At 48.8% G+C, this 15213-nt stretch overlaps 1 protein-coding gene across 10 annotated transcripts in view; it reads left to right on the top strand.

The window, feature by feature from the left end:
- The window catches only part of LOC115120228 (guanine nucleotide exchange factor DBS-like), an 87981-nt gene that overhangs the window by 20838 nt on the left and 51930 nt on the right, over nt 1–15213 (top strand). The window contains exon 1 of one of the 10 annotated variants that reach the window (XM_065018916.1): nt 383–689. The exons of the other annotated variants lie outside the window; for them this stretch is intronic. Within the exon in view, the coding sequence (XP_064874988.1) occupies nt 617–689 (73 nt within the window). The 5' untranslated portion in view covers nt 383–616. Of the gene's footprint in view, nt 1–382; nt 690–15213 lie in introns of those variants that run through there. 10 annotated transcript variants of the gene reach the window in all.

Raw genomic sequence — 15213 nt, forward strand, 5'->3', positions numbered from 1 at the left:
TATCAGCCAGAGAGGAGTCCTCCAGAGGGCTGTGTGCGGGACGATGGCTTTGGTACCAACCACATTCTGTCTGTCACTCGTCTTTATCTCCCCTTGATCTGATCCCAGACCAGCTTACACACCGATTATAGATGTGTGAGTTGCACATGTATAGGCTTATCTGAGGGAATTACATCTGGCTGCTCTCTCTTTCCCCCTCCCTTCCTCCGTCTCTCTCTCTCTCTCTCCCTTCCTCCGTCTCTCTCTCTCTCTCTCTCTCTCTCTCTCTCCCTTCCTCCTCTCTCTCTCTCTCTCTCTCTCTCTGTGTCTGTCTATTTCTCTCTCTGAGTTGTTTGTTTACGCTCTTTCAGTACCTGGGAGAGAGGGATCAGTGGGAGGTGTAATCTGAAACTGAGCCCAGTCTGGCTGAGTGTGTATATGGAGACAGAGGGGGAGGGATGGGGGTGTGGTGAGTGTGTGTGTGTGTGCCGCCCAGCGACGGAGCGTTTAGTGTACGGCTGAAGTCTCAGCACTCAGGCTGTGGAGGAATGGACGGCTGTCGCTCACACGACCGCTTATTCTGAGAGTGTGTGTGTTCGGGAGTGTGTGTTCTCCCGGGGGTGAGAGGGGGGACAGGATGGCCCTCAACCGAGTGTCCCTGCTCTGCCATGACATCACCAGGATGTGGCTGCAACTCAACTTGATAACAGGTAAGGTGTGTTTGTGTGGCAGGGGGGGTGTTTGTGACTGACAGTGCATGTGACAGAATACAGTGCGTGTGCAGCTGTATGTGTGTGACTGAACGGTATTGTCAGAGAGGTGAGGAAGTTCTACTTCAGTTTAATGCACTTTTTTTTTACACTTTATTTGAGCTTTGTTGTCATTCAGTGTGGAACATCTAAATTTGTCCCTCCCTCTTGCAAAAATACTGTATTTGCATAAATGGAAATACTGTAGCAGCAGTTATTGGTACCTAGTTACTAACAATCTTCAACTACCAATGACTGTGTGTGTTGCCTTGTGCCAAGTAGTCAGGACAAGATTCTAGTAAATGTTAAACAAGAGAATTCGAATGAAAACACCCCCCCCCCCCCCATATATTTTACAAAGTGTCTGTTTTAATTTGCATGCCTGTGCACACCCAGGCCATTGCACAGTGAGAGTCTCTTGTCTCTGTTTCTCCACTGCCAGATGGACAGGCTTTGGCATAAAGTGGGTTTAAACTCACCCGAGCCCCTCAACACCGAACCTTCGCAGTTGGCACCTCAGGTGTCATCCTCACTGCCACGTCACACGGAAGAGGCAGTGAGGGTGACTGAAGAGTCACTACTGAAGAGTCACCCTCACTACGGAAGAGTCACCCTCACTACGGAAGAGTCACCCTCACTACGGAAGAGTCACCCTCACTACGGAAGAGTCACCCTCACTACGGAAGAGTCACCCTCACTACGGAAGAGTCTTCTCTCTCTACCGATCTGGATGGCTTGGTCATAACATGGGCAGCACCAGCAGGAATCTGTGCCACGTTGTCATGCCAACACTTTCATTTCATTGACTGTCCATTCATTTGAGAAAACTGTAGCAGTTTGTTTTGTTGTTGTATTTTGCATTGGTTTGAATTGATTCCAAAAGTATTTCAAATCCTTTCCGGGAGCTTAAGAAAGCATTTTTTCTCAGTATATTCTGCCTTGTCATGAGTTAATATGTTGTCTTAAACACGTGAGTTATAAAAACAAAGAGAGTTGCACACTCCATATATATATATATATAACCTCACAGTAACTGCCTTCTTCAGGGCTTCTTCCACCCTCACGAAGACACAGTGATGCCGAAACGTTGGTGGTTTTTTTACCCAATAAATGACTGGGAGGTTATATGTACAGTGGGGGCAAAGAAGTATTTAGTCAGCCACCAATTGTGCAAGTTCTCCCACTTAAAAAGATGAGAGAGAAAATCACATTGTAGGATTTTTTATGAATTTATTTGCAAATGATGGTGGAAAATAAGTATTTGGTCACCTACAAACAAGCAAGATTTCTGGCTCTCACAGACCCGTTACTTCTTCTTTAAGAGGCTCCTCTGTCCTCTGCTTGTTACCTGTATTAATGGCACCTGTTTGAACTTGTTATCAGTATAAAAGACACCTGTCCACAACCTCAAACAGTCACACTCCAAACTCCACTATGGCCAAGACCAAAGAGCTGTCAAAGGACACCAGAAACAAAATTGTAGACCTGCACCAGGCTGGGAAGACTGAATCTGCAATAGGTAAGCAGCTTGGTTTGAAGAAATCAACTGTGGGAGCAATTTTTAGGAAATGGAAGACATACAAGACCACTGATAATCTCCCTCGATCTGGGGCTCCACGCAAGATCTCACCCCGTGGGGTCAAAATGATCACAAGAACGGTGAGCAAAAATCCCAGAACCACACGGGGGGACCTAGTGAATGACCTGCAGAGAGCTGGGACCAAAGTAACAAAGCCTACCATCAGTAACACACTACGCCGCCAGGGACTCAAATCCTGCAGTGCCAGACGTGTCCCCCTGCTTAAGCCAGTACATGTCCAGGCCCGTCTGAAGTTTGCTAGAGAGCATTTGGATGATCCAGAAGAAGATTGGGAGAATGTCATATGGTCAGATCAAACCAAAATAGAACTTTTTGGTAAAAACTCAACTTGTCGTGTTTGGAGGACAAAGAATGCTGAGTTGCATCCAAAGAACACCATACCTACTGTGAAGCATGGGGGTGGAAACATCATGCTTTGGGGCTGTGTTTCTGCAAAGGGACCAGGACGACTGATCCGTGTAAAGGAAAGAATGAATGGGGCCATGTATCGTAAGATTTTGAGTGAAAACCTCCTTCCATCAGCAAGGGCATTGAAGATGAAACGTGGCTGGGTCTTTCAACATGACAATGATCCCAAACACACCGCCCGGGCAATGAAGGAGTGGCTTCGTAAGAAGCATTTCAAGGTCCTGGAGTGGCCTAGCCAGTCTCCAGATCTCAACCCCATAGAAAATCTTTGGAGGGAGTTGAAAGTCCGTGTTGCCCAACAACAGCCCCAAAACATCACTGCTCTAGAGGAGATCTGCATGGAGGAATGGGCCAAAATACCAGAAACCGTGTGTGAAAACCTCGTGAAGACTTACAGAAAACGTTTGACCTCTGTCATTGCCAACAAAGGGTATATAACAAAGTATTGAGAAACTTTTGTTATTGACCAAATACTTATTTTCCACCATAATTTGCAAATAAATTCATTAAAAATTCTACAATGTGAATTTCTGGATTTTCTTTTTCTTCTCATTTTGTCTGTCATAGTTGAAGGGTACCAATGATGAAAATTACAGGCCTCTCATCTTTTTAAGTGGGAGAACTTGCACAATTGGTGGCTGACTAAATACTGTATATGGAGTGTGCGACTCCCTTTTGTTTCTATAGCTTCCAGTTTATTCACCATTAGTCAGCACCTCTACATAATTTTCTCTGGGTGTGTACCAGCTCATGCTTTTTATTAAACACCTGAGTTGACATCGATCAATACGGTGAACCCACTTCCATCTCCTGAACTATTAAGTACCAAGAGAGGTTTTACAGTACGAGTAAAAACACATCCTAGGAATCTCTTCTTTGGAATGTCTCTCCTTTGTCAAACCAAGGGAAAGTTTGACTAGAGGTGTCCTAAAAGAGATGTTCTGTTTCCTTGGAATGTGTGTGTGTGTGTGTGGTAGTAGCGTGGGACAGTGGAGATGGTGATGAACAGTGGTGTGTTGTCTGTCTCTTACTTCCATTCAGTAACAGAGATATGCTTGTCAACACACAGACTGGTCCGCTGGCCAAGCGGAAAGACATTGTGCCACATTTCCTCCAGTCTCTCAGGGCTAGCACACAGACACAGGTTTACACTAATGACCAAAAAAAGTGTGTGGACGCCTGCTCGTCAAACATCTCATTCCAAAACCATGTGCATTAATATGGAGTTGGTCTCCCCCTTTGCTGCTATAACAGCCTCCACTCTTCTGGGAAGGCTTTCCACTAGATGTTGGAACATTGATGTGGGGACAAGCATTAGTGAGGTCGGGCAGTGATGTTGGGCGATTAGGCCTGGCTGACAGTAGGTGTTCCAATTAATTCCAAAGGTATTCAATGGGGTTGAGGTCAGGGCTCTGTGCAGGCCTGTAAAGTTCTTCTACATCGATCTCAACAAACCATTTCTGTATGGACCTCATTTTGTGCACGAGGGCATTGTCATGCTGAAACAGGAAAGGGCCTTCCCCAAACTTTTGCCACAAAGTTGGAATCACAGAATCGTCTAGAATGTCATTGTAAGCTGTCACATTAACATTTCCCTTCCCTAGAGCTAAGGGGCCAAGCCCAAACAGTTAAAAACAGCCCCAGACCATTATTCCTCCTCCACCAAACCTTACAGTTGGCACTATGCATTGGGTCAGGTAGTGTTCTCCTGGCATCTGCCAAACCCAGATTAGTCCGTCGGACTGCCAGTTGGTGAAGCGTGATTCGTCACTTCAGAGAACGCGTTTCCACTGCTCCAGAGTCCAATGGCGGCGAGCTTTACACCACTCCAGCCAATGCTTTGCATTGCGTGTTGGGATCTTAGGCATGTGTGCGGCTGCTCGGCCATGGAAATCCATTTCATGAAGCTCCAGATGAACCATTCTTGTGCGGACGTTGCTTCCAGAGACTGTTTGGAGCTCTGTAGTGAGTGTTGCAACCGTGGACAGACGATTATTACACACTTCAGCACTCAGCGGTCCCGTTCTGTGAACTTGTGTGGCCTACCACTTCACAATAACAGCACTTACAGTTGACCCGGGGCAGCTCTCGCAGGGCAGAAATTTGACCAACTGACTTGTTGGAAAGGTGGCATCCTATGAAGGTGCCAAGGTTGAAAGTCACTGAGTTCTTCAGTAAGTCTATTCTACTGCCAATGTTTGTCTATGAAAAGTCCATGGCTGTGTGCCAAATTGTATACACCAGTCAGCAATGGGTGTGGCTGAAATAGCCGAATCCAGTCATTTGAAGGGGTGTCCACATACATCTGTGTATATATAGTGTAGCTTACAGTGCAGCAGACTAGCCAACATGTTGGCACCTGGATTTGACAAAGATTGAACAGTAGCCACATAATGCAGCTCATCATGTAGAAATATTACAGATTTAACCCAGAGATGTATGGGCTGGGCAGAGGGCACCCACACACACAGTGAGTACGCATGGCAACAGGGCAACGGTGGCCGTTTGACCCACTTGTTACTGTCGTGTGTGTTGTTATCCCCATGGCAGATGGGGACCTGGTAACCCAGACTGTAATACCATAATAGAACTGGGTTCCCCCCCACATACACAATGATACACACAATAATACACACACACAGCTGTGGAACGGCTGTTCATCCCTTACTTGTCCTCTCACTCACACACCACAGCTGCCCTTCTTCTTGCCACACCACCACCAACAGTTGGCTCCATCACCAGCTCATACCCACACAGCATGGTGCTCCACACAGCATGGTGCTCCACACAGCATGGTGCTCCACACAGCATGGTGCTCCACACACCACAGCTGCCCTCCATCACCAGCTCATACCCACACAGCATGGTGCTCCACACAGCATGGTGCTCCACACAGCATGGTGCTCCACACAGCATGGCGCTCCACACAGCATGGTGCTCCACACAGCATGGCGCTCCACACAGCATGGTGCTCCACACAGCATGGTGCTCCACACACCATAGCTGCCCTTCTTCTTGCCACACCTCCACCAACAGTTGGCTCCATCACCAGCTCATACCCACACAGCATGGCGCTCCACACAGCATGGTGCTCCACACAGCATGGTGCTCCACACACCACAGCTGCCCTTCTTCTTGCCACACCTCCACCAACAGTTGGCTCCATCACCAGCTCATACCCACACAGCATGGTGCTCCACACAGCATGGCGCTCCACACAGCATGGTGCTCCACACAGCATGGTGCTCCACACAGCATGGCGCTCCACACAGCATGGCGCTCCACACAGCATGGCGCTTCACACAGCATGGCGCTCCACACAGCATGGTGCTCCACACAGCATGGTGCTCCACACAGCATGGTGCTCCACATAGCATGGTGCTCCACACAGCATGGCGCTCCACACAGCATGGCGCTCCACACAGCATGGCGCTCCACACAGCATGGTGCTCCACACAGCATGGCGCTCCACACAGCATGGCGCTCCACACAGCATGGCGCTCCACACAGCATGGCGCTCCACACAGCATGGCGCTCCACACAGCATGGTGCTCCACACAGCATGGCGCTCCACGACATACACACACATACTTCCACATCCCCAATACAATCTGTTGCCTTTCAGTCCACATACCAAGACTGCCCTGCCCACCCTGCCCATACACCACATACCACAACAACACATGAAGTTAGAACCGAGGGGTTAGCTGTAGGGGTTAAGTAAAGGGGAGGGGTTAGGGTCTAGGGGTTAATGTCAGACTGGGTGATTATACTGTATTTTTCAAGGGGCGACATCAAGGCCTGTACCACCTGTGATAGTGACTTTGTCCTTCAGACCAGACGTGTAAAGGCAAGGAGGTCTTTCCAGGCTGCTAACATGTTTTACCACCGGCTGCTTGTGGGAACATGATGACCGAACAAAGAGAGATTCATGGGACAGGAGAGGGAGTAGCACTCTGTGTAGCACAGAGGCATGGTAACTACCATGTTGGTGCATGTGTGTAACTGGTGGTGAACCTTTGTGTCAGTGGGGTCACACGATCATGTGAAAGGAATGTCATGACTGGAGTGAAAATGCATTGTAAACTATCCAACAAAAACTGTTGGTCGGATCTTTTTTTTTTGTAGCTTTGATGGCATTCGATAAAACGCATAGAAGGAACGTGGAGAGAGATGCCTCTGTAGAATCTCCTTTACTGGAAAGAGCTGTGTAGTTGTCTTCCCAGTCCCCACAGCTCAACTAGAGCCAGGTCTCCTCATTAACAATGCAGGCATTAGTAATAGAACCCTGGCCTCCTTTCAATCTCCCTCCCCCCTTTTCCCCTGTTCTCTTCCTCCTCCTTTTTCCCCTTTTCTCTCCCTCCCCCCTTTTCCCCTGTTCTCCCCCTCCTCCTTTTTCCCCTTTTCTCTCCCTCCTCCTTTTTCCCCTTTTCTCTCCCTCCTCCTTTTTCCCCTTTTCTCCCCCTCCTCCTTTTTCCCCTTTTCTCCCCCTCCTCCTCCCCCTCCCTTTTTCCCCTGTTCTCCCCCTCCTCCTTTTTCCCCTGTTCTCCCCCCTCCTTTTTCCCCTTTTCTCCCCCTCCTCCTTTTCCCCTTTTCTCCCCCTCCTCCTTTTTCCCCTGTTCTCCCCCTCTTCTCCGTGAGCTGTCATCCATCCAGATCTGAGCTGTAAATCTGTGAGGTTATACAATAGTTACCAGACAGAAAGGAATATGACAAGATGTAAAACCTTAATAGGTTTCAGCTCTATCCTCACATTGTAACCCTTGACCTTCACTGATTAGTCCCCTGACCTGATTGTGAATGAGTGGGGGGGGGCATCATCCTTGGCTCCCATCGACCTCAAAACGTGGGGCCTGATTGGGAGGAAGTTGTGGGTGTTGTGTGGTTTTGTGCTGCTTAAGAGTTCCCTGGCTGGGACAGGCCTGTTTTGGTGGCTTTTCTCCGGGTCACAGTTGGAGCGCTCACAGACCACAGTGACGAGACTGAACACGTCTCTACACATCATATACAATGCACTCGGTGAGGAGGGTAGGGCCCTTAGTTCTCAATGGAACTGAATGGGTTAGAGACGTTCCTTACCTCTAATACCAGGAAGAAAGAGGGGAAAACACAGAGCGAGAAGTACTACAAGGTCTATTTTTAGAAGACATGTTTGTATAAACTTAAGTTAGATTTATTAGAGAATTAGAAATATATACTCACACACATCCTTCGCTCTGTGGCAGCTTCTCTCTAGGTTGTGTGTGTGTGTGTGTGTGTCTCTGCGTTTGGGCCAGAGTGTTATCCTAACCGTGCTATTAAACTAACTAACTCTGGGTTTATATGGTAACAGTCTGAGGGAAGACTGTAGTGGCAGCTTGCTGTAAGACTCCTGTAAGACTGAGCTGTTTACCTACCACCCAGGGATATAAGACTGAGCTGTTTACCTACCACCCAGGGATATAAGACTGAGCTGTTACCTACCACCCATGGCTGTTAGACTGAGCTGTTACCTACCACCCAGGGCTGTAAGACTGAGCTGTTACCTACCACCCAGGGATATAAGACTGAGCTGTTACCTACCACCCAGGGATATAAGACTGAGCTGTTACCTACCACCCATGGCTGTTAGACTGAGCTGTTACCTACCACCCAGGGCTGTAAGACTGAGCTGTTACCTACCACCCAGGGATATAAGACTGAGCTGTTACCTACCACCCAGGGATATAAGACTGAGCTGTTACCTACCACCCAGGGATATAAGACTGAGCTGTTACCTACCACCCAGGGCTGTAAGACTGAGCTGTTACCTACCACCCAGGGATATAAGACTGAGCTGTTACCTACCACCCAGGGATATAAGACTGAGCTGTTACCTACCACCCAGGGATATAAGACTGAGCTGTTACCTACCACCCAGGGCTGTAAGACTGAGCTGTTACCTACCACCCAGGGATATAAGACTGAGCTGTTACCTACCACCCAGGGATATAAGACTGAGCTGTTACCTACCACCCAGGGATATAAGACTGAGCTGTTACCTACCACCCAGGGCTGTAAGACTGAGCTGTTACCTACCACCCAGGGATATAAGACTGAGCTGTTACCTACCACCCATGGCTGTTAGACTGAGCTGTTACCTACCACCCAGGGCTGTAAGACTGAGCTGTTACCTACCACCCAGGGCTGTTAGACTGAGCTGTTACCTACCACCCAGGGATATAAGACTGAGCTGTTACCTACCACCCATGGCTGTTAGACTGAGCTGTTACCTACCACCCAGGGCTGTAAGACTGAGCTGTTACCTACCAACCAGGGCTGCTAGACTGAGCTGTTACCTTCCACCCAGGGCTGTAAGACTGAGCTGTTACCTACCACCCAGGGCTATAAGACTGAGCTGTTACCGACCACCCAGAGCTGTAAGACTGAGCTGTTACCTACCACCCAGAGCTGTAAGACTGAGCTGTTACCTTCCACCCAGGGCTGTATGACTGAGCTGTTACCTTCCACCCAGGGCTGTATGACTGAGCTGTTCCCTTCCACCCAGGGCTGTAGTAAGACTGAGCTGTTACCTACCACCCAGGGCTGTAGTAAGACTGAGCTGTTACCAACCACCCAGGGCTGTAGTAAGACTGAGCTGTTACCTTCCACCCAGGGCTGTTAGACTGAGCTGTTACCTTCCACCCAGGGCTGTATGACTGAGCTGTTACCTTCCACCCAGGGCTGTAAGACTGAGCTGTTCCCTTCCACCCAGGGCTGTATTAAGACTGAGCTGTTACCTACCACCCAGGGCTGTTAGACTGAGCTGTTACCTACCACCCAGGGCTGTTAGACTGAGCTGTTACCTACCACCCAGGGCTGTAGTAAGACTGAGCTGTTACCTACCACCCAGGGCTGTAAGACTGAGCTGTTACCGACCACCCAGGGCTGTAAGACTGAGCTGGTACCTACCACCCAGGGCTGTAAAGACTGAGCTGTTACCTACCACCCAGGGCTGTAAGACTGAGATGTTACCGACCACCCAGGGCTGTAAGACTGAGCTGTTACCGACCACCCAGGGCTGTAAGACTGAGCTGTTACCTACCACCCAGGGCTGTTAGACTGAGCTGTTACCTACCACCCAGGGATATAAGACTGAGCTGTTACCTTCCACCCAGGGCTGTAAGACTGAGCTGTTACCTACCACCCAGGGCTATAAGACTGAGCTGTTACCGACCACCCAGAGCTGTAAGACTGAGCTGTTACCTACCACCCAGAGCTGTAAGACTGAGCTGTTACCTTCCACCCAGGGCTGTATGACTGAGCTGTTACCTTCCACCCAGGGCTGTATGACTGAGCTGTTCCCTTCCACCCAGGGCTGTAGTAAGACTGAGCTGTTACCTACCACCCAGGGCTGTAGTAAGACTGAGCTGTTACCAACCACCCAGGGCTGTAGTAAGACTGAGCTGTTACCTTCCACCCAGGGCTGTTAGACTGAGCTGTTACCTTCCACCCAGGGCTGTATGACTGAGCTGTTACCTTCCACCCAGGGCTGTAAGACTGAGCTGTTCCCTTCCACCCAGGGCTGTATTAAGACTGAGCTGTTACCTACCACCCAGGGCTGTTAGACTGAGCTGTTACCTACCACCCAGGGCTGTTAGACTGAGCTGTTACCTACCACCCAGGGCTGTAGTAAGACTGAGCTGTTACCTACCACCCAGGGCTGTAAGACTGAGCTGTTACCGACCACCCAGGGCTGTAAGACTGAGCTGGTACCTACCACCCAGGGCTGTAAAGACTGAGCTGTTACCTACCACCCAGGGCTGTAAGACTGAGATGTTACCGACCACCCAGGGCTGTAAGACTGAGCTGTTACCGACCACCCAGGGCTGTAAGACTGAGCTGTTACCGACCACCCAGGGCTGTAAGACTGAGCTGTTACCTTCCACCCAGGGCTATTAGACTGAGCTGTTACCTACCACCCAGGGCTGTAAGACTGAGCTGTTACCTTCCACCCAGGGCTATTAGACTGAGCTGTTACCTTCCACCCAGGGCTGTTAGACTGAGCTATTACCTTCCACCCAGGGCTGTAGTAAGACTGAGCTGTTACCTACCACCCATGGCTTTAGTAAGACTGAGCTGTTATCTACCACCTAGGGCTTTAGTAAGACTGAGCTGTTACCTTCCACCCAGGCTGTAGTAAGACTGAGCTGTTACCTACCACCCAGGGCTTTAGTAAGACTGAGCTGTTATCTACCACCCAGGGCTTTAGTAAGACTGAGCTGTTACCTACCACCCAGGGCTTTAGTAAGACTGAGCTGTTACCTTCCACCCAGGGCTGTAAGACTGAGCTGTTACCTTCCACCCAGGGCTGTAAGACTGAGCTGTTACCTACCACCCAGGGCTGTAGTAAGACTGAGCTGTTACCTACCACCCAGGCTGTAGTAAGACTGAGCTGTTACCTACCACCCAGGGCTTTAAGACTGAGCTGTTCCCTTCCACCCAGGGCTGTAGTAAGACTGAGCTGTTACCTACCACCCAGGCTGTAGTAAGACTGAGCTGTTACCTACCACCCAGAGCTTTAAGACTGAGCTGTTACCTACCACCCAGGGCTGTAAGACTGAGCTGTTACCTACCACCCAGGCTGTAGTAAGACTGAGCTGTTACCTACCACCCAGGGCTGTAAGACTGAGCTGTTACCTACCACCCAGGGCTGTAATAAGACTGAGCTGTTACCTACCACCCAGGGCTTTAAGACTGAGCTGTTACCTACCACCCAGGGCTGTTAGACTGAGCTGTTACCTACCACCCAGGGCTGCTAGACTGAGCTGTTACCTACCACCCAGGGCTGCTAGACTGAGCTGTTACCTACCACCCAGGGCTGTTAGACTGAGCTGTTACCTACCACCCAGGGCTGTTAGACTGAGCTGTTACCTACCGCCCAAGGCTGTTAGACTGAGCTGTTACCTACCACCCAGGGCTGCTAGACTGAGCTGTTACCTACCACCCAGGGCTGCTAGACTGAGCTGTTACCTACCACCCAGGGCTGCCTGTCCACCTGTCCTGATGCATTACACCAACATCAGACTGAATACTGACAGTGACTGCCAACATGCATGTCTATGGTTCTAGAATAGACTGCATTAGTGTTTCTCAGCCTTGATCCCTATGGACCCAGTCACTGTGTGGATGCTAGTCTTACCGGCTCCAGCTGGTTGGAGGTAGCTAAGCCTGACAGGTTGACGTCACCTTCCCTGAGACCTGAAGTCAGTCCCTCCTGAAACATGACCACGGGGTTTTCTGGTTTATACTGATGATGGTTGATTTGGCAGAGCATGGTATCAAACCTAAACAGGTACATAAGCATTAGTTAGAAGCAATTTATCATCACTGCAAATTGTTTTTATTAAAATGAGTTAAGAATAGAGAGTAATAAAGTTTTTTTTAAGCTCACCTTGGCAGTGGCGATTTTAGCATGTAAATCTTGGTGGGGCAAACTCAAGAAAAAACATATGCATGCCAGCAAAGCCACACTACACAATACTAAACAATACATTCATTGCATTATAACGGTGACAAATGGTTTACACAAACTGTTAGGGCCACATAAAGCTGTCCCAACAGCTTACCACCAATACACCTGGCTATCAGCGGAGCCTTGTCTGGCAGCAAAACAGTTCATTCAGCCTCATTTACTGCCCTTTAAAAACACAAATCTGAAATGGCTGACTTGCTTAAACAAATGTGGTTTCTGTTGACAATTGAGATGTACAAATGGGACGACTAGAGCGGATAAGAGGCCATTTCTATTAAGACATTAATGACCGAGCGGACAGACATAGTCAATATAACTGTTTGTTCAGCACTTTTGAAAGGTACAGCGACAGAATTCAGAACATGGGCCGTTCTTACAGTATTCTCACGGTACACCAAGTCAGAACCGTAGGATAAATAAAGGAGACGTATAAGCAGACAATAAAAGCTCTTACAATATTCATGATTACATTAATCTAAAACAGGCTATAGGCTACATGTGCACCACCAAGTCAGAACAGTAGGTGGAATTATGAGGGGGAAAAGGAACAAATTATTAGAGTGAGGCACATGGGCTACTAACAGCTTGCGACATAACATACACTTTGCATTACTTTCTTAGCTACAATGTATATATGTTACCTATGTGTACATATGTTACGGCTCTCGTCGGAATGAGGATCGGACCAAAGCGCAGCGTGGTAGGTGTTCATGATTTTTATTTAGCAAAACACTCAAACAAAATTACAAAAGTGAAAGACGAACAGTTCTGTAAGGCAAATAAACTATACACAAAAACCAGGTTGGAAAAAGGCTGCCTAAGTATGATTCCCAATCAGAGACAACGATAGACAGCTGCCTCTGATTGGGAACCACACTCGGCCAAAAACAAAGAAATAGAAATAAAGAAACTAGAATGCCCACCCTAGTCACACCCTGGCCTAACTAAAATAGAGAATAATAGCCTCTCTATGGCCAGGACACCCTGGCATATTACATCATTGATGCAGCAGCATACAAGACATTTTTGGACTCCCCTTGTTGTGCTGTGCTCACTTCAACAGGAAAGTGGCGCCGCGGTCCTTCGTGGGCTAATTTTGTCATTAAACTTTGTCCTCAAAGTCTGGCATTCTCTGGATTTATGGTGCTTTCAAGACAACCGGGAACTCAGGAAAAAAAACAGGGTTGAATCATGACATCAGTGATCTTCAGGTCGGAGCTCAAGAAAGAGGCTCGAGTTCCCGACTTGGAATTCCGAGTTGTATGACCGTATTTTCCTAGTCGGAGCTTGTTCAGAGTTCCCAGTTTCCAGTTACGAGTTTCCAGTTGTTTTGAACGCGGCACAAGTCATGTTGGATTGACAGCATGGCCAATGTATTCAACCATAGTGTTGAATGTTTATCCTTTTAAGCTTGGAAAAGAGACTCTTAAACCCAGACTTGGACCACATGCCCACTCGTCTGAATAGCAGGCTAGTGATTGCTTTGTAACACTTGCAGTTAGCCACTGATTCCTTCCAAACCACTCATTGTTGAATTTGCGATTTCCAACTTGTTGTGTAATTTTCATGACCGATGAGCACCGATACGTTTTATCTTTAATTTCTCTTCGTATGATAAGGATTGAAAAGGATTTGCCAGTATATTGTCGACTTGATTCTGGTCATCTATGAACGTCTGAACATCTTGGCCATGTTCTCTTATAATCTCCACCCATCACAGCCAGAAGAGGACTGGCTACCCCTCAGAGCCTAGTTCCTCTCTAGGTATCTTCCTAGGATCTGGCCTTTCTGGGGAGTTTTTCCTAGCCACCGTGCTTCTACATCTGCATTGCTTGCTGTTTGGGGTTTTAGGCTGGGTTTCTGTACAGCACTTTGTGACATCGGCTGATGTGAAAAGGGCTTTATAAATAAACTTCATTGATTAATGATGATGACTGCTAGCTAAGATTTTGAAGGTATGATGTTTATATGATCAGTCCAATCAAAACTACGGTAGATATAAGGGGATTTGACGTCATTTTATCTGTGGCTATTGACCTTGAGCCTTCTTGGATGGGCACTTCTAATGTAACTCTATGGCAGCACCCCAGGGGCTTGAATTTTCGAGCTCTACCTGTGATTTTGTGGTGACGCAGTGTTCCCATGAGTGACAGAACACTGAGCCAATCACGGCGCAACTACCAACAACCAACCACCTACGCTGGCTGCCCCACCACCACAGAAAGCACTGAGCTAGGCTGAAACACATGCATTTTGGAGCTGCCTTACTCAAGAAAGCAAAAAAAGGTTCTCCCGGGTGGCACAGTGGTCTAATGCACTGCATCGCAGTGCTAGCTGTGCCACCAGAGATTCTGGGTTCGAGCCCAGGCTCTGTCGCAGCCGGCCGCGACTGGGAGGCCGATGGGGCGGCGCACAAATGGCCCAGCGTCATCCGGGTTAGGGAGGGTTTGGCCGGCAGGGGTATCCTTGTCTCATCGTGCACTAGTGATTCCTGTGGCGGGCCGGGCGCAGTGCACGCTGACCAGGTCGCCAGGTGTACGGCGTGTACGGTGTTTCATCCGACACATTGGTGCGGCTGGCTTCCGGATTGGATATGCATTGTGTCAAGAAGCAGTGCAGCTTGGTTGGGTCATGTTTCGGAGGAATCATGGCTCTCGACCTTCGCCTCTCTCTCTCTCACCATACACTACCCCCTGCAACCACCCTCACCTCTCACCATACACTACCCCCTGCAACCACCCTCACCTCTCACCATACACTACCCCCTGTAACCACCCTCACCTCTCACCATACACTACCCCCTGCAACCACCCTCACCTCTCACCATACACTACCCCCTGCAACCACCCTCACCTCTCACCATACACTACCCCTGCAACCACCCTCACCTCTCACCATACACTACCCCCTGCAACCACCCTCACCTCTCACCATACACTACCCCCTGTAACCACCCTCACCTCTCACCATACACTACCCCCTGC

The sequence above is a fragment of the Oncorhynchus nerka genome, linkage group LG5, assembly GCF_034236695.1.
Source record: "Oncorhynchus nerka isolate Pitt River linkage group LG5, Oner_Uvic_2.0, whole genome shotgun sequence".
Lineage (NCBI taxonomy): Eukaryota > Metazoa > Chordata > Actinopteri > Salmoniformes > Salmonidae > Oncorhynchus > Oncorhynchus nerka.